This window comes from Gracilinanus agilis, chromosome 5 (assembly GCF_016433145.1).
Source record: "Gracilinanus agilis isolate LMUSP501 chromosome 5, AgileGrace, whole genome shotgun sequence".
Classification (NCBI taxonomy): domain Eukaryota; kingdom Metazoa; phylum Chordata; class Mammalia; order Didelphimorphia; family Didelphidae; genus Gracilinanus; species Gracilinanus agilis.
In genome coordinates this window covers 263,839,865-263,863,178 of record NC_058134.1, presented here as the reverse complement: position 1 = coordinate 263,863,178, position 23,314 = coordinate 263,839,865, and the positions used below count along the sequence as shown (strand labels likewise).

General features: G+C 36.6%; 1 protein-coding gene across 1 annotated transcript in view; it reads left to right on the top strand.

Annotated features, from left to right (window-relative positions):
• Positions 1-23,314, top strand: part of TRHDE (thyrotropin releasing hormone degrading enzyme) — a 455,256-nt gene that overhangs the window by 235,353 nt on the left and 196,589 nt on the right. The window contains exon 6 of the mRNA XM_044679190.1: positions 20,754-20,891. Coding sequence (XP_044535125.1) covers positions 20,754-20,891 — 138 coding nt within the window. The remainder of the gene's footprint in view (positions 1-20,753; positions 20,892-23,314) is intronic.

Sequence of the window (23,314 nt, the reverse complement as noted above, 5' to 3'; positions counted from 1 at the left end):
AGCAATGAGCAACATGGAAATGTATTTTATATGATGAAAAAGAAAAAGGAAAACAAAAGGAAAATGGATGTCTCAACTCATGATTCGAATGAACATCGAATCACAGGAGTTATCATGAGAAGGGGCCTTTATAGAACATGTAGTCCATAGTGGAAACAGGCCATGAAGAGGGAGTGACTTGCCTAAGACTTTACTAGTTATTGAGTAGAATAATAATAGTAGTTGACATTTATATAATGCTGAGTCTTATATGCTTGATCTCATTTGATCTTCATATAAGAAGGTCAAAACATAGCACTCTGGAACTCAGAGATGGCAGTGTTTAGCTTACAAATCACTTTCTTCATAACGACTTTGTGGGTTAGGCAGTCAAGGTATTATTATCCCCACTTTGCAGATAAGGAACCAGATTTAGAGAGGATGAATGATTTTCCCAAGGTTATAGAGCAAATTAATAGCAAATAAAACTGGACCCCAAATCTCTTGAATTCTACTAATTCTATTGGTGCCAGTATACCAACCTTGCAGCAAATTAATTTCTTGAGTTAATAGATCCCTTTAGCATTTTTTCTTTTCAGTTTTACTCTTTTATAGACAAGCAGCACTGCAGAGGGGAATGGCATTAGACATAAAATATAGAGATGGGGTTCATGTCCCTTGTCAGTCATTAACTTGCTGTATTACTTTAGGTAAGTCACTTAACATGTCTGGCTCATTTTTTCCACTTGTGCTCAGTAGGGACGGGAAGGGAATGTGGTTTGGGGATTAGAGACCTGGCCTCAGAGTTAAGGAGAATCGTGTTGTGTTCCATGAGTTGATGTGGACATGATTTGGGATGTAGACTCTACCAACGGTTGGCAACCTTTTTGGCCTTGAGAGCCATAAAAGCCTGCAGAAGGAGGAGGATGGAGGCCAAAGGCTCTGGAATATGGGGCGGGGCTGTAGGGCCCCCTGGGGCACATCCTGGGGCTCTTCCCCGACTGGCCTGTCAGGAGGTGGAGCCAGATATGGCTGGAGAGCCACACATTGCTGACCCCTGCTCTAAGGGATCACCCTAGTGCAATTATCAATAATATGGAAATCGGTCTTAATTGATGACACATAAAGAAACCAGTGGAAATACGTGTCAGTTATAGGGGGTGGAGAGGAGAGTAAGAACATGAAATAAAAAACTATAATAATAAAAAGAAGAAGAATTATGTTCATCTTACTCTGACCCATATCAACCGTGTAGCCCTGGGTACTTAATTCAATCTTTCAGTGACTGGGGTGATTTATTTATTTATTTATTTTTACCTTAAATTACCAAACTCCATTGGTAGGGAGAGTTTCTACAATGGAAGTTTCTAACTGATGAAATCACAGATCTAGAACAGCAACAACAACAATAGAACCCCTCTCCATCACACACATACAACCTCATTATAAATGACAATTATACTTGTCTACTAATCTATACTATACAGTTTACTATGTGTGCTAAGCACTTTATATTATTTTGATCTTCACAGCAACTCTGAGAGGTCGCTGCTGCTATTCTTCTCATTTTACACAAAAGGAAACTGAGGCAGAAAGATTAAGAACCTTAGCCAGGAAGTGTCTGAGGTCAAATTTGAACCCAGATCTTCCGGACTCGTGGTCTGATTTCTGATACACTGTGCCCCCTCCCCACTCTCGGTTTAGATAGTGTGTGAAAGCTCTTTGAAGAAGAAAAAAGGTTTTCTTCCAATACATAGTCTAATAATGAAACTGCAAAGCTATTGCTCCCTATGACCTCTCTGTGCATTGCTCTTAGAATGTGTTCAAATCAAGCATGACATGATCTTTCCAGCTTCTCCACCACTTGTGTACGGACTACCAAATCATCGCGGTGGCCTTTGCATCTAGATTTGATCACATGAAATCGATTTCTATCTCTCCCGACAAGATGAACTCCACGGCAGCAGAGGCAGCCTTCTCCAACAATAGGAGAAAAGAATGGATTTCATTCATCACCCCCAAGTGTCACGGGCTTCCTCTGTAGCTTCCACACGTTCAGGGCTAAGAGGACATTTCGGAGGGCGAATGGCCTTTTCGCTTGCCTTTATTTTATCAGAGTTGGCTTTGGTGACAACTTTATTGGAGAGGTCAAGATGCCGACTCTTACTGATGGCAGTCACAGCAGTCATATGAAATCCTTTCTTTTTCCCCTCAGAAAAAAAGAAACCCTTTATTTACGACGTTTTAACAGCCTCAGTCACGTTCATCTCGACGCCCGGCTAGCGTTCCCTCGTGACAAAATGAGATATTGTAAATTTCCAGGTTTAAGTCATTCGGTTCTGTGAAAGTGTGGGCCGGGTCCCATTCTCCAGCGGCTGGGATGCGGGGCTGGGCAGTCAGGAAGGAAGGGCTCCAGGATGGTTCTCTCAGCCCCGGTGTCACTCCTGTGAAGGGTAAGGTGATAAAGCCTGGGGTACCCACCTCAGAGGACAGCTCCGGGGCTCAAATGAGTTAATGTATCTGAAGCACTTTGGAAACTTTGAAGCCGACTCCAAATGTCAGCTATTGTGGTTATTATCTTGCCATAACAGGCAAAGTCTCTAATGTGGGTGTCACCCTTGCCACGGAGGAGCAGCGAGATAATGGAGTTCTACGGTAAATACACTCAGTAAACATGGGGACTATCTTGCATTAAGGGAACGAGAAAGCTACTGAGCTCCGAGAGCAAACAGTGCCAATGATTTTGGCAAGCCGTGGAGGGAGCCTTGAAGAATTTCTTCACGCGAGCAGCTTCCTTTGAAATCCTTTGTGAGAACATATACCTGGGCATAAAGATAACTATTAATGGGGAATCATTAAACTAAACCTCATTATGCTAAATACTTGGAGCATCTCAAAATGGATTGCCTCAAACCTTGACAAATGTTCTCAATTGCCTATCTCGCTGGCAAGACTAAAATAGTAAAAATGAGTTCTGCTATTAGATTCAGGATATTTTTAATGTTCTCTAACTGAAATGGACTCTTAAAATGTAACAAGCATCTCAGTAAAATGATTAGAGAATTAAAGTTTAAAAAAAATTTATGTTAAAAGTTGAGAAAGCCATTGGAATTTTTTAAAGTGTCTAGATAGGGTATTTTCTTACTTGAGATGGTTCTTTTACCAGCCTAGGTGGAAATATATCTCGTTTAATTTTTCTAAACAAAGCAGTAAGGGTTCTTGAGAGATGGAATCCTAGCAAGGAAGAGGGGGGAAAGTAATGTCCTTTTAATTCATTTGTTTTGCTGCACATCTTTAAAAGTCAACTAGAGAGGGCAGCTGGGTAGCTCAGTGGATTGAGAGCCAGGCCTAGAGATGGCAGGTCCTAGGTTCAAATCTGGCCTCAGACACTTCCAAGCTGTGTCACCCTGGACAAGTCACTTAACTCCCATTGCCTACTGCTTACCAATCTTCTTTCTACCTTGGAACCAACACATAGTGTTGATTCTAAGAGGAAAATTAAGAATTAAAAAAAAAAAAGTCAACTAGAGTGGACAGCTGGGTGGCTCAGCAGATTGAGAGCCAGACCTAGAGACAGGATGTCCATCCTGGGTTCAAATCTGGCCTCAGACACTTTCTACCTGTGTGACCCTGTGTGACCATTTAATCCCCATCACCTAGCCCTTACCGCTCTTCTGCCTTAGAACTAATACACAGTAATGGGTCTAAGAGGAAAATTAAGAGTTTAAAAACATCAACAGAGTTTTGATTTCTATAAAGGTTTGCTAATGCCAGGATTTCGTGTAATCATGAACTCTGAGATTCAAAATTACAAAGTACCTCAGAGGTCAGATATTCCAAAACCTATTGGATCAAAAAATTCCTTCTACAATTTGCCCATCAACTAGTCATTCAACATTTGCTTGAAATTTTTCACTAAGGGGAAACATTATTTCCCATAGCACTCAAATGAGAAAGTATGCATAAAGGGCATAGGATATTGTTGTTCTGTCATTTCAGTTGTACCTGACTCTCTGTGACCCCATTTGGGGTTTTCTTGGCAGAGATACTGAGATGGTTTGTCATTTCCTTCTCCAGCTCATTTTACAGATGAGGAATCCAAGGCAAAAAGGGTTAAGTGACTTGCCCAGGGTCACAATGCTGCTAAGTAACTGGGGCTGGATTTGAACTCATGAAGATGTCTTCTTAATTTCAAGTCCAGTGCTATAGCCACTACTCTACTTTGCTGACCACAAAGCTTAGTAGAGTGTCTGGCAAATAGCAAGTGCTTAATAAATGTTTATTCTCGTTCCCTTTCCCAAAGCATTTCACTATTTGTGACTCTCAAGCCATGGTTTACCTCCCTCTGTTTTCCACCTCAAAATGGAGGATATCTTGAAAGAATGTAGATGCTTCGATATCACTGCTCGTGATTCAGAAATGCTGCAATATATTTGATTAATGTGGTATAAGAGGCAGATCCAGTAACAAATTTGACTGCTGGGTGAGCATTTAAATCTCATCTGTTTTTCAATATTTTACTCTAATTTTGGGGAAAATATTCAGTGCAGAACTCCACAGCTCATGAATATTATGAAATATGAAAGGAGATATGTGTGCCCACATAGAGAAGTTATTTCTAGTTGGATGTTAGTTTATTATGGCTAACGTCCATGAACTAGGTAATGTGAACAGATATTAGTTAATTTGTGGGTGATGCCTCTGTTCTTCATCAGATGCCTTTTTTCATTGAATTAATGGACAGTGTTATTGGGATATGCCAATATATCATTGCAATGGTCATCGAGCCTGGTAATCCAAGTGCACATTTTCTTTCTTTTCTCCTTCCCCCAAAGTAATTGTTGCACAGATTTTTCGAAACCATTTTTCTGATACGCAAGCATCTTCTGGAGGACATCAACCCCTTTGTAGGCAAAGAACAAAAGTGTTAGTGGAGGCACACTACTCAATTGACCATTGATCAATGTTCTTTCTTTTAAAGATTTAGTACAACATATAAATGCATAGTGGGCAGCTAGGTGGCACAGTGGATAGAGTGCCTGGCCTGAAGTCAGCAAGATTTATTTTCCCCCGAGTTGAAATCTGGCCTTAGTCACTTTTTAGCTTTGTGACCCTGGACAAATCTGCCCAGTTCATTTGTCTGTTTGCCTCAGTTCCTCATCTGTAAAATGAGTTGGAGAAGGAAATGGCAAACCACTTCAGTATCTCTGCCAAGAAAATCCCACCCGGGTCATTAAGAGTCAGATGTGACTGACACAACTGAACAGCTACGACAACAAATAAATATATAAGAACATACTCTCTTCGGTAAAGAATAAGAAACAAGTTTGTATCAAGATTCAATTTAAACATCAGTTCTCAAGATTCCTTATTTTTAAGGATTTTTACCTTCATCAATGATTTTAGCAAATGGAAATGGAAAGGCCATAAAACATAAGTTTTTACACAAGTGATCTCTTTTTAATAAATTACCACATGGAAGAGAAGTAGGAACACAATGTTTTCTTATTGTCATAATGACTTTTTTTAACTGAAGGTTGTTAATAAATTTCAGTTATTGTAGAAAATTATTAAATGTTTATTGAAGTCAGTTAACTGGCATTTATTAAGTGCCTACTGTGTGCCAGACATTCCTAAGGGCTAAGGATACCAAAAAAAAAAAAGGCAAAAGACTGTTCCTGCCCTCAAGGAGTTCCCAGTCTAATGGAGAAGGTGACGTGCAACCCACATATATATATATATACATATATATATATATATATATATATACAGAATAAATTGGAGATCATCTAAGAGAGAAAGGAATAGTATTAAAGTGGGGGAAGAGAGGCTTCATTCAGAAGATGAGCCTTTATCTGAGACTTGAAGGAAGACAGTGAAGCCAAGAGGTAGAGATGAAGTGAAGTGAACCAAAGAGTTGCATAGGACCCTAAACTTTTAAAAGTTTGAAATTTCATATTTCTTAATGAATTCTTTGACTTGGTATTATTTTTAAGTGAATTTCTCTTGTGTTACATGGCATTTGGGGAATTTGAGGACTTTTTTTTGCCTTGGAAATATCTCTTAATACAGAATGAAATGGGTTAATTTGTTCTGCAGTATTGAAAAATGTGAGACAGGTTGCCCTTGCATTGATGTTAAGCTCAAGGTTCAGTGAGAATTTTCTTCTCTTGCAAAATGTCTAATACTGCCAATTTATTGGTTTATTTTGAGGTTCTTAAGGATATGCAGAGGGAAAGGCCTTGACATAGTCCAAACCTATACACAGTCCTCTGCAGAAATACTTTATTCCCGATGGAATGCCCATTTATCTTTTGTCTCTAAGTTTTTACGTGTATTAAAAATTTAACCCCTTAGATGAATCATCTTTGAGCTGATCCTGCTTGCCATTTTTTCCTGTCCTTGTACAAATTTGTGAATTTATTCAATTTCGCTACTTAGGTGCTAATGTATTAACAGAAAATTAGGTTAGAAAAAGTACAAAAAGTCATAGCAGTGAAGCCATATTAGTTATAATTACATTACAGTACTTATGTATATGGGCAGCTAGCCTGGAGTCAGAAGGACTTATTTTCCTGGATTCAAATCTAGCCTCCAGTCACTTACTAACTGTGTGATGTTGGGCAACTCACTTAACCCTGATGGCATCTCTTTCTTCATCTGTAAAATGAATTGAAGAATGAAAAAGCAAACCACTCCAGTATCTCATCTAAGAAAATCTCAAATGGGTTCACAGAGTGAATGACTGAACAAGAGAGAAAAATTACTGAAGGATAACTTACGTATGCGTATACTTAGTATCAGCTATTACAAAGATTGAAAGTGGCAATCCCCATCATGGTGTGTCAATAATATTAGGCACAATGCCAAGCTTGGGTGATACCTCTACTATCCCTATAGCATGTGTTGGAATATCTTGCAATAATCAATACAAAGACCCTTTGGGGTTTGTAACAACAAACCAAGAGACTGAGAATAAAGTGGCTGACCAGAGCACAACATACAGACCTTGTCATTGTTTAACATGTTAGAGAGGCAGTGTGGTATAGGAAATGGAGGTCCAGCTTAATGACTGTGGAGGGCTTCAAGACTTGCTTTAGAAACATCCTGCCTGTGCCATCTCGTGCAAGTATCTTTACCTCTTAGTGCCTCAGTCAAGTCTCTGTTTCTGTAAGTTGCGGAAAAAGTGATGACTGGCATTGATAGAGAGAATTTCCTTGTGTGCTTGATCCCTATATCAGTGAATTCACAGTTCAGTGTCCATCCCTAACAAAGATGTTAATGGGGTACCTACTTGCCCCATTTGACAGTGGGTCCAACCTCCATTTATAGGAAAGGTGTCGTCATTTTAGTCCTTATGTCTGTCTGGGTATCATAACTTTTTCCCATCCAAAGGTACTTGTAAGATGATATTTCAATGCTACTTAATCAGATATGATCTCTAAGGAGGTCATGATATACAAGTGATCACAAAGTTAAAAATTGTAAAAGAATGACATTGAAACTTGAATCCCAAATATTGTGGAATCTAAGTCCATTGAAGAGCTTTGCTCACTTTAACTTTAGCCATTGTTTTTCTATGATAAGAATAGTCAACAGCACTTAGTAAACATTTTTGCCAGTCAGGCTATGGGAAATGATTAATACTATTGGAATTCTTGGTGATGCATTAATTTTGCCTTTCAGTAGTATTCTGTAACAATAGTATAAGAATAGCATACTGGCTCAGAGTCAAGGCTAATCCAACTCACTATTTAATTTCTTTTAGTGTCATCCAAGTAGGCATTTTCTGAAAGAGAAGAACATGGTAGGAATCAGCTACAAAAAAAGGTTAACAATATATCTTAAAAATTCCAAATTTCCCTTTTAGTAATTTATTATGAATCTTGCACCTGATGCTTTTTGATGGCAGAAAGTGAAGAATTAAGAAACCTCTTAAGGAAGGTAAAAGAGGAAAGTACAAATGCTGGCTTAAAGCTTCACATCAAAAAAAAACTTGGTAACTGGTAAATCTTGGTAATTGGTCACATCATTTCCTGACAAATAGAGGGAGAAGAAATGGCAGAATTGTCAGATTTTTTACTCTGGGGCTCAAAGATAACAACAGATTGCAACTGCAGCCATGAAATTAAAAGATGCTTGCTCCTTGGAAGGAAAGCTATGGCAAATCTGGACAGTGTTTTAAGAAGCAGAGACATCATCTTGCTGATAAAAGTCATATAGTCAGAGCTATGGTTTTTCCAGTAGCAATGCATGGCTGAGAAAGTTAGATTATAAGGAAGGCTGAATGCCACAGAAATTGACACTTTATAAATTGTGGTGCTGGAGATCTTTTGAGAGATATTTGGGCAGCGAAGAGGTCAAATCTGTCAATACTTAAAGACATTTATTCAGACTGTTCATTAGAAGATCAAATACTCAAGCTGAAATACTTTGGCCACACAATGAGATGACAGGATTCAATGGAAAAGACCCTGTTGTTGTGAAAGATTGAAGGCAGAAGAAGAAGGTGATGGCAGAGGATTAGATGTAGAGATAGTGTCATAAAAACAATGTATATGAACTTGGACAGACTTTGAGAGATAGTGGAGGATAGAACAATCTGGTGTGCTATGGGGTATGATCCACGGGGTCAGAGACCGTCAAACATAACTGAACAACTACAGAATAAGCTTTAATCCACTTTGTCCGACATAACTAAAAATAGCTACCATTTATTTAAGGTTGGCAAAACACTTTACATATGCTATCTCTTTCGATCTTTACAATAACTCTGGAAAGTGAGCACTATTATCATAACTATTTTAAATGAAGAAACTGAGATCAAGAGGTTGTGACTTATTCAGGATCACAAGACCTGTCAGAATCTGGATATGCACTAATACCTCCCAGATTAACACTTTCTATCCACTATGCCACTTGCCACATGAACTCTTAATAAGTAGAGAGTAAACTAAGCTTCAAATAATTTTGTTCCAAATAAATAATAATAAAAGCTAGCATTTATTTAGTGTTGCTTTAGTGTTGACTAATGTGCTTTACATATGTTATCTTTTGGAAAGTAAAAAGTAGTATTATGATTGCCATTTTACAAATGAAGAAACTGAGGTCAAGAGGATAAGTGACTTGCTCAGAGTTATACTGATACTTGAGTTCTGGGGCAGAAGCTGAATTTAGGTCATCCTGACTCCAACCCACACACCCTACTGTTCTACATATATCCTCATGCATGTGTGTATATGTACACATAAACGATACCTAGAAACACACATAATATACATACATGTATGTATGTTTACATATTTAAATTTTTATACACACATATATACCTATACACATTTTTCTTTGTATGTATAGATGGATGTAAATTGATATAAAAAATAAAATTAATTGAAGGCTTTCAATGACAAATTATATGCTCACTCTCTTACAATCTTTATCTTCTTTAGTATAAGAATGGCTGAATTATTTTTTTCCTTGCTATGAGTTTTGACATGATCATTATTGTCAATGCTATTGTTCATGCTTAGTCTGAAAGTTAAATTCTTTTTCTTTAAACATGTGTTAAAAAAAGGTTGTTTCATTCCCAAGTGTAATTATTTATATCTAGGTCTCAAAAATTTTTTCAGAGCTTCAGTTCTCTAAGGAAAATTAATGGGCAAATGGAATTCACTTAAGAGATAGATATTCTGTATAAAGCTTTGAAAAGAGAAGCTGAGCCCATTCATAAATGATCCTTGTGTTTCCTTGTACATTACAAATAGATTAAGAGTTGAAATCCCAGTTCTGTCTTGGTTCATCATTCTGGATAGTGTTTTGGTTTCTTTTAAAAACATATTACTATTGTAAGTCCTGTTGTAAGCCTAAGGTGTATTTGTATATTTTTCCTGATGATCTAAGAGATGTTAGAGACCAAAGAGACTGTAGACATGATCTTGTTCACCAGCTTTTTCATTTTACATATGAGAAAGCTGAGGTCTGGAAAATGGTTTGCTAAAGGACTACTATTAATAAACAAGAGGGAAAGATGGAAATTCAAATCCTCCATCCTGAAATCCAGTACTTTATTGTACTACACAGCCTCTCAAATGTTATTGTCATTGTTTGTTTTCAGTTCTTTGCTACTCTTTGTGACCCCTTTGTAGGGTTTTCATTGAAAAATAATGGAAGGGCTTGCCATTTCTTTCCCCAACTCATTTCACAGATGAGGTAACTGAGGCAGACAAGGTTAAGTGACATGTCCAGAGTCATATAGCTATTAAGTGTCTGAGACAAGATTTTAACTCAGGAAGATGAGTGTTCCTGAGTTTGGATCTGGTGCTTTCTCCACTGCCACCCTGCTGCCCTCTCAAATAGGGATGGACTACATTTTTCAAAAAATAAAACAACTTGTTAGTTTTTCCTTGAGGAATATGTTATATTATTCAAGTGATATTGCACCTCTAAAAAATGGAATGATCGCAGTTACTTTGTCATGACTTTGATCTGGAGAGAAAGTTATTTGGAGAAAGAATAGCATTTTTGATGAGCTAAATTTTATCCAATAAATTGACCTCTGCTCTAATTAGCTAATGCTACATAGAACAAATTATTCTACTAATAATTATATTCACCAAGTTACTGAGAATTGGACATCAGAGGCTAATGGGTGCATTCCATATGTGTTAAGGTCACAGATGATAAATAGCATTAAAATAAATTAGTCTTTTATCAGTCCATGTTAGTAACTTCTAGAAGTTGGTCAGTTCATATGTTTGCTCTCTGCTGGATTGTTATGTCTACAGGAACTTTTCTTATTAAGATGCAGATAAAATTAGTTTAAATATTCTTATTATTGTCCAGGCCTTGATTTCATTGGTCAAGAGAACTCCTAGTGAAGGAACGAGCCTTCTTTCCTGCTTCCCCTAGCTGCCCTTCAAATGACTTTCTATTCTACTCCATATCTGCCTTATTTCTACCTGTTTCTTTATACATTTTTTCTCCCATTAGAATGTGAGTTCCTAGAGGGTTCCTTGTTTCTTTTCTTGGCAAAGGGCCTGGCACATAGCAAATGAACCCTTATTGAATGACTGACTGAAGAATCTCTTGCCACCAGTGTAGATCTGCATATTTTCTGAAGCATAGCCTTGGATATTTACCTGGCATGCTGAAAGTTTATGTGAACTGCTTAGTCACATAATATATGGCAAAGGTAGAACTTGAACCCAGATCTTCCTGATTCGAAGTCTAGTTTTTCATATTGATATTCTTAAGATGACTAGATAATAATCATTATAATAATAGTTAACATTTACTTAATACCTACTGTGTCAGGCTCAGCCCTTTTTTATTTTGCAAATATTATTTCATGTAAAACTCATGACAACCCTGCAAGGTGGGTGCTATTATTATTCCTATTTTACAGATGGGAAACTGAGGCAGTAGAGGTTAAGAGACTTTCACAGTGTCACACAGCTAATGAGTATCTGAGGCTGGATTGGCTTGCCACTTAATACCTAAGAAAGTTTGAGCAAGGCCCTTTGGATCTCAGCTTCTTTATCAGTACAATGATGGGGTTGGGCCAGATGACCTCTCTGATCCTAAGAACCTATACTCTCCAAGGACTCATCCCATTCTAAATCTGTGATCTTATTTATTAACTAATGATTAAAAATAAAAGTCAACCAAAAGGTTGTTAAAGATTATTATAGCTTAGCTTGTAAAGGCTACATTAAGAATAATTTCAGGGAATTGGAAAGGAAGGGATTAAAAATTTTAAAGTGGTACAAACAGATTGACTGGTAGTGGAAGAAAGAAGGAGGAAATGTGTCTAGGAATGCTTCAAGAAGAAAGCAAGCTAAATGACATGCGATATGAGAACACAGGCATGACATATGGTGATGGTTCTCAGCATTACTGGGACTGCCAATTCAAGAACAAGATAAATAATTAGACAACATGTTCGTGGTCATAACTAAGAGTGACTTATAGTATTTGAAGCATATTTATGTTTCTTCTATAAGATCAGAGGTTACAACAGTTAATGAAAAGTAAAATGACTAATTGATGTGCCAGATCAGTGTTGTTGTGCCCTCAGGATAATATCCTTCAATAAAGAAGCAGAGATGCTGGTGACAGCAGTAGAGACAATAAGCTGAGCAATTGCATCTCAGTATTTTCACCTGAATATGTCACACCTTGGATAATATGAAATGTGCCATAATCCACTTGGATACTATCATTGAGAAGAGAGAACCGAAAGATGGTGAATGGAGCAGTTTCAGCCAATGCTGTCATCTAACCCAGTTTATTCCACTGTTTTTCTAATGTTTAAAGTATATCTGCTCATGAGGATGTGTGGTGAAGATTATTTTGGGTAATCAGTGAGCTGGATGATAAAAAACCCACCCAAGATGTTCCTATAGAAATCAAGCTTAGCTATTCCAAAACAAATAGACTCATGGCGTGCATATGGAATTTTGGCTTTGCAGTAGATGACATATGTTGTTGATACTAAAGAGGAATCATGATATACAGTACATAGTGTGAATGTTCCCTATTGTATGGCTTGTATAGGACTCCAGGGTGGTGAATGTGCTTACTGTCAGATATTGACCTGAATCTTGATTTGGGTTTTACAGTCAACTATTTAATGTATTGTTTAAAACAAAAAAAAACTGTGTGTTCTTTTCCTGTGTACCTGTCCACGTGTGAAATGTAAGGATAAAGAAATGGGCAAACCACACACTCACATAACATTAAAACAACCACCCCAAAGTAGTATCACTGGCACTTATTTTCCTGCCTTTTTTGGGGCATAGAGCTGACTGCACTATGGAAAGTTTTTTTTGTTTTTTTTTGTTTTTTTTTTTACAGATCACAAGCTCTTTTCTAGGGCTTAGCCATCCTTGTAAGTCACCTAGTGGGGGCTAGAAAGGGATCTCAAGGGTATGCATCTTCCTAACTTTCCTTTAAGGATTAGCTTATATAAATTAATCCTTGGATTGTAGATATTTTTGGCCATGGCAACTCAAGCAAAGGGGTTAATGTTTTTCAACATTTGAAAGAATCCAAAATTAATATGAAAAGATGGGGGAAAGGTCTGTCTACAATTTCTATAAGAAGTAATAACTTCCATTTATGGACACTTAAGCTCTATTTTCTGCTATATATAGAAAATATGTATTCATATAAAGAGTATAACATGCCTGTGTTCTCATATCACATGCCATTTAGTTTTCTTTCCTCTCAATGCATTCCTAGACACATTCCTCCCTTCTTTCTTCCAACTACCAATCGATCTGTTTGTACCCCTTTAACTACTTTAAGGGTTTTAAACTCAGGATACATGAATTTACTGCTTTTTTAATACTCTCATCTTCCATGCTAGAATTAATACTAAGTTCCAAGTGAGAACAGCAGTAAGGACTAGGCAATAGGGGTTAAGTAACTTGCCCAATGTCACACATCTAGGAAGCATCTAAAGCTAGATTTGAATCTAGGACCTTCTACCTCTAGGCTTGGCTCTCAAACCACCAAACCACTAGCTGTCCCATGAATTTTTAGTTGTTCTTTTTTTTAGTTTTCTCTATTATTACTGTGAACTTAATAGGCATCAGCAAACATGAATATTTTTACTTTCAAGAATGTTTTTATATCAATCTAAATATAATTGCTCTCCTTTTTAATCAAATTTATTTCATGGATTTAAAAACAATATTCTGAGAAAAGTACATAAACTTCACCAGACTCTCCAAAGGGGTCTATGGCACAAAACAATTAAGGAACCCTGAACTAGATCATAAGCTTCTCTTTCTAGATCATAAACTGGGGAAGCATGTATTTCTTTAAAATCGACCAATTCATCTCCATACATGCCCACACCTGCAAAGCACCTAGCAAAGTAGATATTGGTGGATCAATTATAATATTTACTTGCTTGCCCAAACTATTGCGTTAGCCTCATCTATAAAATGATGTTAGCTTAGGTGATCTCTGTTATCCATTTCAGTTCTAATACAAAGATGCTTTTGTTTTTTAATGGAATGAGAAGCCATTTATTGATTACTCTGTGCTAAAATCTTAGCTATGTTAAGTGTTGAAAGTACAAATAGAATAAAAAGCAAGATAATCCCTGCTCTCATGGAGCTCACATTCTAATTAGATGCTCTACCATTACCTTTGATTCACTTGATCTAAAAGCACATTATTTAACTTGTCCCCCAAGCCAGCTCTCCTTCTCTGTTTCTCTAAATGACATCACCAGTTATACTCCTTAGTTTAGTTTACCCTTAAAAACCTTGGAATAAACTTTAATTCTTGTTACTCCTTCAACTACCAAGTGGATAAAATCCCTTGATAACCTGCTGAATCTTACTCAGATGCTCTCACAGTCAACATTTCTTACTGTTCTTACTGCCAGCATCCTCTTTAATACAAAATCTCATCACACTTGGTTTGCTCTAATAGTCTCCCCTTGCTGTCAGTCTTTGACACTCCAAACCATCTTACATCAGTTTGCTAGATTAATTTCCCTAAAGCAATCCTTTTGTCAGATCATTTCAATTCATATTGCTTATAGTATTGGTCAAGCTCTCGCCCCACCTTATGTGTCTAATCTTATTTCCTACACCCCAAATTGCCTTAACATCATTCCACATTTTTCCTCTTTGTTCTGATCTCAGAAGAGATGGCCTCTTGCTAACACTAATCCCTCTAATTTGTGTCTTTGATCCCCCTTTCCTCCTATCTCCTATGAGAGCTTGCCTTCTAATCATTCCTTCTCTCTCTAAACTTCAGACTCTCTTTATCTATTGGCTTCCTGCAATTAGATTTCCACTTAGGGACTTCCCCTGCTATCTGCCAGCATGCCTAGATCTCTCCCATCCTTCAAGAAAATTTTAACCCTGCCATCCACTCTGGCTAAAGTCTGACAGGTTTTCTCCCTTTCATGCTAACCTCCTAAGGGGAAAAAACCCCGCCATCTACTCATTATTTTTCCCCCCATTTTCCACTTGTTTCTAAACTGGTTGTCATCTGGCTTCCAATTTCACCATTTTGTTGAAAGTGTTCTTTCCAAAGGTTTGAAAAAGTTTCTTAATTATCACATCCAGTGGTCTTTTCTCAGTCTTCATCCTTATTGATTTCTTCATATCATTTGACACTACTGATTACTCCTGCCTCCTATGTGCTGTCTTCTCCTTGGGCTCTTATGAACCTGTCCTTTCCTGGGTCTCCTCCTACATTACTGACCATTCTTTGAGCTCCTTTTCTGGATCACATTTCAGCTATAAGCAGCTCCTAAATACCTGGTACTCTGTCTTGACTCCTCAACTTACCATTTCTATTTAGTTGGCTGCTCCCTTTGAATATAATTTACTTCTACTTCTTGGAATTCAGTTTTATTCAACCCAACTCAAATGCTGCTTTTACATTAATTGCCCTGATTCTCTACAAATGCTTTACAAAAATCATTTCACTTGATCCTCACAACACTGAGAAGTTGGTGCTGTTATTATTCCCATTTTGCAATCGAGGAAACTGAGGTTGACAGATTGTTACTTGCTCAGAGTTACACAACTATCGGTGTGTGAATTAAGAAAATCTGAGTTCAGATCCAACCTCTGATACTTACTAGTATATAATAGGTACTATATAAATGCTATTTCTTCCCTGTCTTTTTCTAAACAGCTAACATATAATTATCTATCCATCTGTCTATTATCTACCTACCTGACATAAGGACTCTTTGACTGTTTTTTTTTAAGAAATCTCAGAGCCTTCCTAATTGATGAACTTCATTGCAGAAGGCAGATTTCAATACAAACTTCCTACCCCAAATTAAAATTGTCTCAAAATGGAATAGGTTGCTTCAGTACTTGGTAGATCCACCTTCTCTTCTCCTGACTCTCCACTCCCAAAGATCTCAAATAATGGCTGAAGGGCCACAGTCTGAGGAGATTTTAGATGAGATTCTTGTTCTGTCAGGAGATACATTAGCTGGTTCCTAATTCTGAGATTCTGTTAGTCTGTGTTCCCTTTGGATTTTATGATTTATATCCTTTTGTATACCTTGTAATTCATTCAGTAGGAACTTTACTGATGTGTTGTTGCTGTTGGCAAAGTCTCTATTTAGATATTGGTGGATTTTCCCATTTTAGAGATTGTATTTATTAAATATTAGTATAGTATTTCTCTGGAGCTCTCTTTGGTTCTATTAAATTGCATTTGCCCCTGGCTAGAATATTTCTTTTTTCCTCTTTAGTTTAAGGAATCGTCTCTTCTGGACCTTTGTGGTTATTCTTCTTCTAGGCCTTTACCCTCTTAATCTCTTTATGGGCATAAACTTGTTTTCCCAATTACCCAATTATCTTTCTTTCCAAATTGATAGAACAATGGGAAAGTTATATCTTTTTCTAATGGTTTAAATAGCCTAAATATTTTTCATTTCACTGAATTTCTAGGCACAGATTGGTTTGTTTAGGGACAAACATTGGAGCACTCAGCATTTTGAGTTTCTCTTGAGTATAAAGTTTTGAGGCATACATATTGTATTTCTAAATTCAACTTATGTCATATAAAATATGTATTCCATAAAGCTGATATACATAAATTAATGTTTTAAAACATTTATAACAAGGAATGAAGATAAAGGCCATTAATTTGCTATATTCATTTTAGTCTTTTATTACTGACAAATATTAAAGTGTTTTAGACAAATAGTTTTAAGTTCATCTTAGAATTTGTATTTAATTTAAACAATGAAATTCCACAAATACAATGTGAATGTACCTATAAATTATCACTGATGTCACATTCTACTGAATGACAGGAAAACTGAAATTGATTTTTTATAAAGAAAAAATTATCATAGAACAAGATGAAGTGTAGTTAAGCATTTAATATTCTCCTTTTACTCAGTTTCCAGGTGGCATTAAAGTGTTTTCCTAAAAATTAATGAGCTTTATGTGTATACTTAAAATCACAATTGCTCCTTTGTCTTTGAATTTTAACATGTTTAGCTTTTGGCTCCAAATTCAGGTTTAAAGGTTGCATTCACCATTAAGAAAATGAGATTTGACACCTCTCAAATGCTATTTGGGCAGCTTAAAGAGGGCAGTGTTGAGGCTGGATTTTGTTTTTGAAAATTCAGGGCATTTGGTCTATTTCTACTTTCCTGACTTTAGTACTTTAAGAATCTCTGATTTCCTCAAAATGGGCATCTACTTGCCACAGATATGAATCATGACTTCTTGATGATTTAGTAGGTGGTCTTTGAGAGCTACTGTGAATGAGGAATTCATTACTCTTCAGCCAGCTATCTATCTGATGAGCTTAACTGATGCATCTCTCTGGTTCTTGGACAGCAAGAAAGTAGCCTGTCTCTAGTCCCACATGCGAAACCTTTCCAGCTTGTGAGGACCTTCTAGAGCTTATGTCCCACTTGTTGAAAGCTACTTCTTCATCTCCAGATAATCTGATAAGGACTGCTTAGTTGATAAAGAAAGAGGTGGGGGATTATCCTGACTGTTAGCTCATAGCTGCTTCTCCAAAGTGCTATTGAGTCACAAGCTTATTATATATGAAATTTAAACTCCCTTTCACCCAAAAGCACAGAGGAATTTTCACAGCTGCGCAGAATTGTAGTTTCAACATAGATAATACAAAGAGGCTTCAGAAGCTTCAAGGTAAAGATAAAGTACAAAGTTGATTTCTAGCCACCTCATTATCAATAAGCTAAGTCTGGGAATATTTTGCTAGGTGGGGAAGCCCCTGAGTTTTTGGTTTTGGTTGTCTGGAAACAGATTCAGAGCCCAGGTAGCTTTTTGCTTAATTTCTGTCTTTAGTCTTGGAGAGAAATTGTTAACTTCTTAACTGTTGGTTTGCTAAGGACTTAAAGTTTTCCAATAAGACTATAATGGGGGGCAGCTGGGTAGCTCAGTGGAGTGAGAGTCAGGCCTAGAGACAGGAGGTCCTAGGTTCAAACCCGGCCTCAGCCACTTCCCAGCTGTGTGACCCTGGGCAAGTCACTTGACCCGCATTGCCCACCCTTACCAATCTTCCACCTATGAGACAATACACCGAAGAACAAGGGTTTAAAAAAAAATAAGACTATAATGCTTTTCCAATAAGAAAAGGTGTAGATCATAAAAGGGGTCAAAAGAGGAGTCAAGATTTTTATCTTAGATAGCCCATCCTGTCTGGCTCTGACTAGCAGAGTAGCTTTCGATGGGGTCCAGATAAAAATATCTGTTTGAGACTCTGTTTCTCTTATTGGCCTCCCACACCCACTGGCATACCCTTTAGGAATGCAAGCTTGCCTTCACAGAAAAATTAAGATAGTAGGGCTTTAGTGGAGGTCAGCTATCCTTACTCAAGTATATCGATGGGATTTCATTTCAGGAAGTCTTCTTATTGTAACACAGTTTAAGTCTGATTTGCTAAAGCTTGCTCTCTTGTGCTGTTCAGGAACTGAGTTTAGCCATTAATATAACTAGTTGCTTTAGGGGAGCATAGATTAGCAGATTGTCTTTAGATAAATATAGAATGTGTGTGTGTGTGTGTGTGTTTTAGAGAGACAGAAATAGAAAGATAGAGAGACTGAGACAGATGAGAGAGATGAAGACAGAGAGATAGAAACAGAGAGACCAATAGACAGACACACCAAATCTCTCTCTCTCTCTCTCTCTCTCTCTCTCTCTCTCTCTCTCTCTCACACACACACACACACACACACACACACACAAAGGGACAGTCATAGTGAGATAAAATAAACTGAGATACAGGTAGAATTGGATATAAACAGAAACAGAGACATGATCAAGAGATGAAAATATAAGCTCTTCATTAGAATGTAGAATGAGCATATTTTAAATTTTTATGTGGCTAATGGAAAGACAGCATGACACAGTGGACACAGAACTGGCTTTGCACCCATGAAGACAGTTTATGTCCTGTTTCAACAACCTACAGGTGTGTGAGCCCTGAGTCAGTGAATCATTTCCCTGAGTCTCAGTGTTTCAGGCCACTCCCTAGGAATATGGTACAGAGAAAGTATTTTTCTACATTGGGAGAAGGACTTTCCTCATCCAGAAGTTCATTATACCAAAGAAAAGCTTGGTCCAGTATTTATACCCTATGTACTGGAAAACAAATCAAAGAGAACATCCCTTTCGCCACATTTTAAGGTAACACTATCCCAGTCCCTTCAAAGGTGCTTTACCTACTCTATGTTTTATTGAACTTTTCTTTTGTCATTTTACTTCTCCATTACTATTCTTCTTTATCCAATACTTGACTGAGACACAACTAGCATGAGCCATTGTGGCTTTGCCCCAGGGAGCCAATCTATTGGACAGCACATCCATGCTTCACACTCCTCTGAAAGCCTTGTGCTGAGCCTTCTTCCTCCAAGGCTTCTTCCCTTTCCCTCCCCAACTGTAGTGCTGTCTCTCTCCAGGACACAGTCAGCAGTATCCTGCCTTACAAGATGGAGTACTCAAATCGTTCTGGGTACCAGGCCAGGATCAGCAGCCAATTGAGGAATAAGAGTGATGGCCAGATCTCAGCCTCCTCTCACTAAGCTTGCCAACAAAATTTACTCCTGAGTCAGCAGCATTGCTGCTCTTTTACCCTATCAACTCAAAGCCTAAAGGCTTTAGGCCAGTGAGCTAGGCATGACTGAATCATTCAGGCACTAGTTTTTTGTCTTTAGGATTCATAATGTTAATTAGGGGCAATTCTCACCCAATTAAGAGAGCAGAAGAATTCTGCCGCCCCACCCATTCTTCTTAGACTGAAAAGTCACAGGAATGTATACTCTTGACCAACAATTTTTCTTTCCTGTTCAATTAAAAGCAGACTGAGACTGAAGGAAATAAACCTTCTCCTGTCATCCTTGCATCCACTTTGGGGTTCTTCTGTCTCCTTTGTCCATTTTCTCTTCATGAGGCTCTTGATACAGTTGACCAGGGCAGCTAGGAGGAGCTTTGCTGCTAAAACCAACCTGTTCAGAAGGAAAATTTCATTAAAGAGTCACCTTTTATTTTTAAACATAAAGAACATTTTTAAAAGCATGTAGAATATAAATGAATGAAAGAAAATACATTTAAATACTTACTGTGTGTCAAGCACTGCCAAGAACATAGCAAATGTCACAACACATTCTTAAACATACAGAGCGTATGAAAATATTTTAAAACAGTATATGATGAAATAGAAACCATTTAAAAATTTTCCATCTGTTTTGATTTCTTCAAAATGCAGAGTAAATCATTTTACTAAGTGCTTATTATTTTCTATACATATGCATGTGTAGAGATATCACTTTTTAATTTAACATATTTTCATAGTTATTACTGTTTCCAATCCTGTGAAAATCTCCCAGCAAATATGCATATCTGTGCATATGTGTGTAGCATAAACAGCACGGAAGCTGCTTAAATTAGGTCAGAGTGGTGACAGCAGACTTACCTTCAATTGTAAGACTGACATTTCAATCCTCACATTGCAGCACACTGACACAAATCAGGCATTTTATTTACCTTTGTTAGAAGCTGTTACCAGAATTTGAAATTTCATTTCAGCTAGATTCTACTGTAGGTTTGCTTAGACTCAACTCTCATCCATCAGTTTTTCTTCCTCTAATATACTGATTTCCTTTATTAGAGTCTCAACCTCAGAGGCTGACAATCCTTGTCATTTCTGAGTTATGCATATTATTTTTGTGTTGTCATGAACATGGTGTACACAAATATGTGCCATCCTTGATATTACCCCATTTGTTGTATTTGCAGGAAAAACAGAGATTTCTGACCGATGTACTCCATGAAGTGATGCTATTGGATGGCCTGGCCAGTTCACACCCAGTTTCCCAAGAAGTGATCCATGCCACCGACATTGACCGGGTGTTTGACTGGATTGCATATAAAAAGGTGGGAATAAAGCACACACCTATTTCATTATGTGTCCATCATGGCACCATTCTGTACTTTGAATGTTGCTATCATTGCCTTAATAAAATAGAGAGGACAAAGCTTTCCAAGGATTTGGGAGGATAAATTAATTGATGTTTGAATTCTACAATCTATGGACAAAAATATATTTTCCTTTAGCTTTTATTTATTTGTTTGTTTTATAGATTACTGACCTCTGTTTTTGGAAATAGTGCACATCTTCCATTCTTTAAACATAGCTGGTTATTTCAGTTAGTTGTTCAGAAAGATGTGGGATGAGATGTGTTTTCTTCATTTGGTTACATAGAGGGAATATTTTTTTAAAAATACAAGCAGAATATTTAGGCTTAATGCCTTGAAGTATAAGAAGCAAAAAACATAATGTTGATGGAGAAACTTGGAATTAGACAAGACTTTTGAACTGGTAGTTTGAGCCAGAACACAGAATTAAATATGTCCCCAGGTCCCATTGTGATTTAGAATGGAATAATTATATCTCCACATGTGAATTACCAACTCTTGAATGCAGAAGTTTTTAGCAACTCAATTTTGAAGTATAACATTGGGATTGTACTATATTGTCTTTCATAGTATGACTAGAGTTATAATCTATGGGAGCATTATAACCCTTAGTGATAGTTTGAATGCTTGGAGATTTTAGACTAAATATTTTGTTGATAAAATTAGAGTGATTGATTGTTAATTTGTGAATAGAGATAACAGTGTTTAATACAATTAGGCTATGTAGAAATGACGTTTGAGATATTGAATTATATACTCAATCATGATTTCCAGGGAACACTGCTGGGGATTATTATTATTATTATAATCAATAATTATCATCACTATCAAAATATCTATCTTCTCTGTCTTTTGCTTCCCATATTCAGAGTTGTGAAAGGTATCATACACCTTTCCTGTTTTTCTTTCTTTCCTTCTTTCTTTTTTTAAAGTAAACATCACCTTTCATCTTCACTTCATATTTCCATTTGGAGTTTATTGTAATGTAGTGTGAGAAATTTAGTTTAAACCTAAATTCTGCCTATCTGCTTTTTCTAGCAGTTCTCATGCAAAGTTAATAGTCTGTATGCTTGAGTTTGTTAAAAGTTATATTATTGTAGTAGTCTATTTCTCTTTCCAACTATATATATTAAGATTTCTTCAATTATTTGAGTCTTCCTTAATTTCTGTTTTTATTTCTTTCTGTGTTTCATAGCAGTTTTCATATAATTCCTGTGTATTTTTGAAATGAAGACCCCCAGATAACTTATACATGCTATTTTTAAAAATGAAACTACATTTCTGTCTCTTTTTCCTGGGTGTTCTTGGATAATGTAATGAAATTATGTTGTGAGTTTATTTTATATTCTACTACTTTAAGTCATTGTTTCTTTTGGCTTTTAAATTGAATCCCTTTGGCTCCCTAAACTCAAATCTGCAGAAAATGGAAATTTTGTATCTTCTTTACCAATGCTAATTTTCTTAATTTCTTTTAATTGTGTTAATACTATAGCGAGAATTTATGGAGTTACATCAATTAATAGTAGTTAAAATATACAAAACTTCCTTTAATCTGGATCTTATTGGATTCACCTTTAGAATATAAATGGTGACGGTAGCTCCTGGATTTACATACTATTTACCATGCTTAGGAAAGGTGCATTCTTTCTATTTTTTCATGAGTTCTTCTCATAAATATTTATTGAATTTCATTAAAAATTGATGTCCTGCATTTATTGTTATATTCATGTGATTTCCCATTGCTTAAAAAAAAAACCTTACCTTCTGTCTAAAGTATTTATTCCAAGGCAGAAGAAAGATATGGACTAGGCAATTGGTGTTAAGTAATTTTCCCAGGGTCACACAGCTAGGAAGGGTCTGGTGTCAGATTAGAACCCATTACCACCTGACTCCTGATCTGGTACTCTATATATAGTCTGTTGCCTAGCTGCCCCTTGTTTCTTGTTTTTATATTGTCTTTTTATATTGTCTATTATATTAAATCTTTCCCTAACTTTGGGTTATTCCTCTATTCATCATAAAAGTCCAGTTCTGTCATAATATGAAATCTTTTTTAGTGTATTGCTTAAAATTTCTTTGATGACATTTCATTCAACATTTTTACATTGATAGATATATTTATGTATAGTAAGTGTTCTTTAAAATTTTATTTTCTCACTTACATGTAATTTTAATGTTAAAATTTTTGAGCCCCAAATTCTTTTCCTCTTTCACCTCTCCTTGAGAAAGCAAGCAATTTGATATAGATTATACACATAAAGTCATGCTAAACTCATTGCCATATTAACCATTTTGCAAAAGAAAACACACGTTAGAAAAAACAACAAGAAAAATAAAGAAAATAAAAAGTATAATTTGATCTGCATTTGAACTCCACCAAT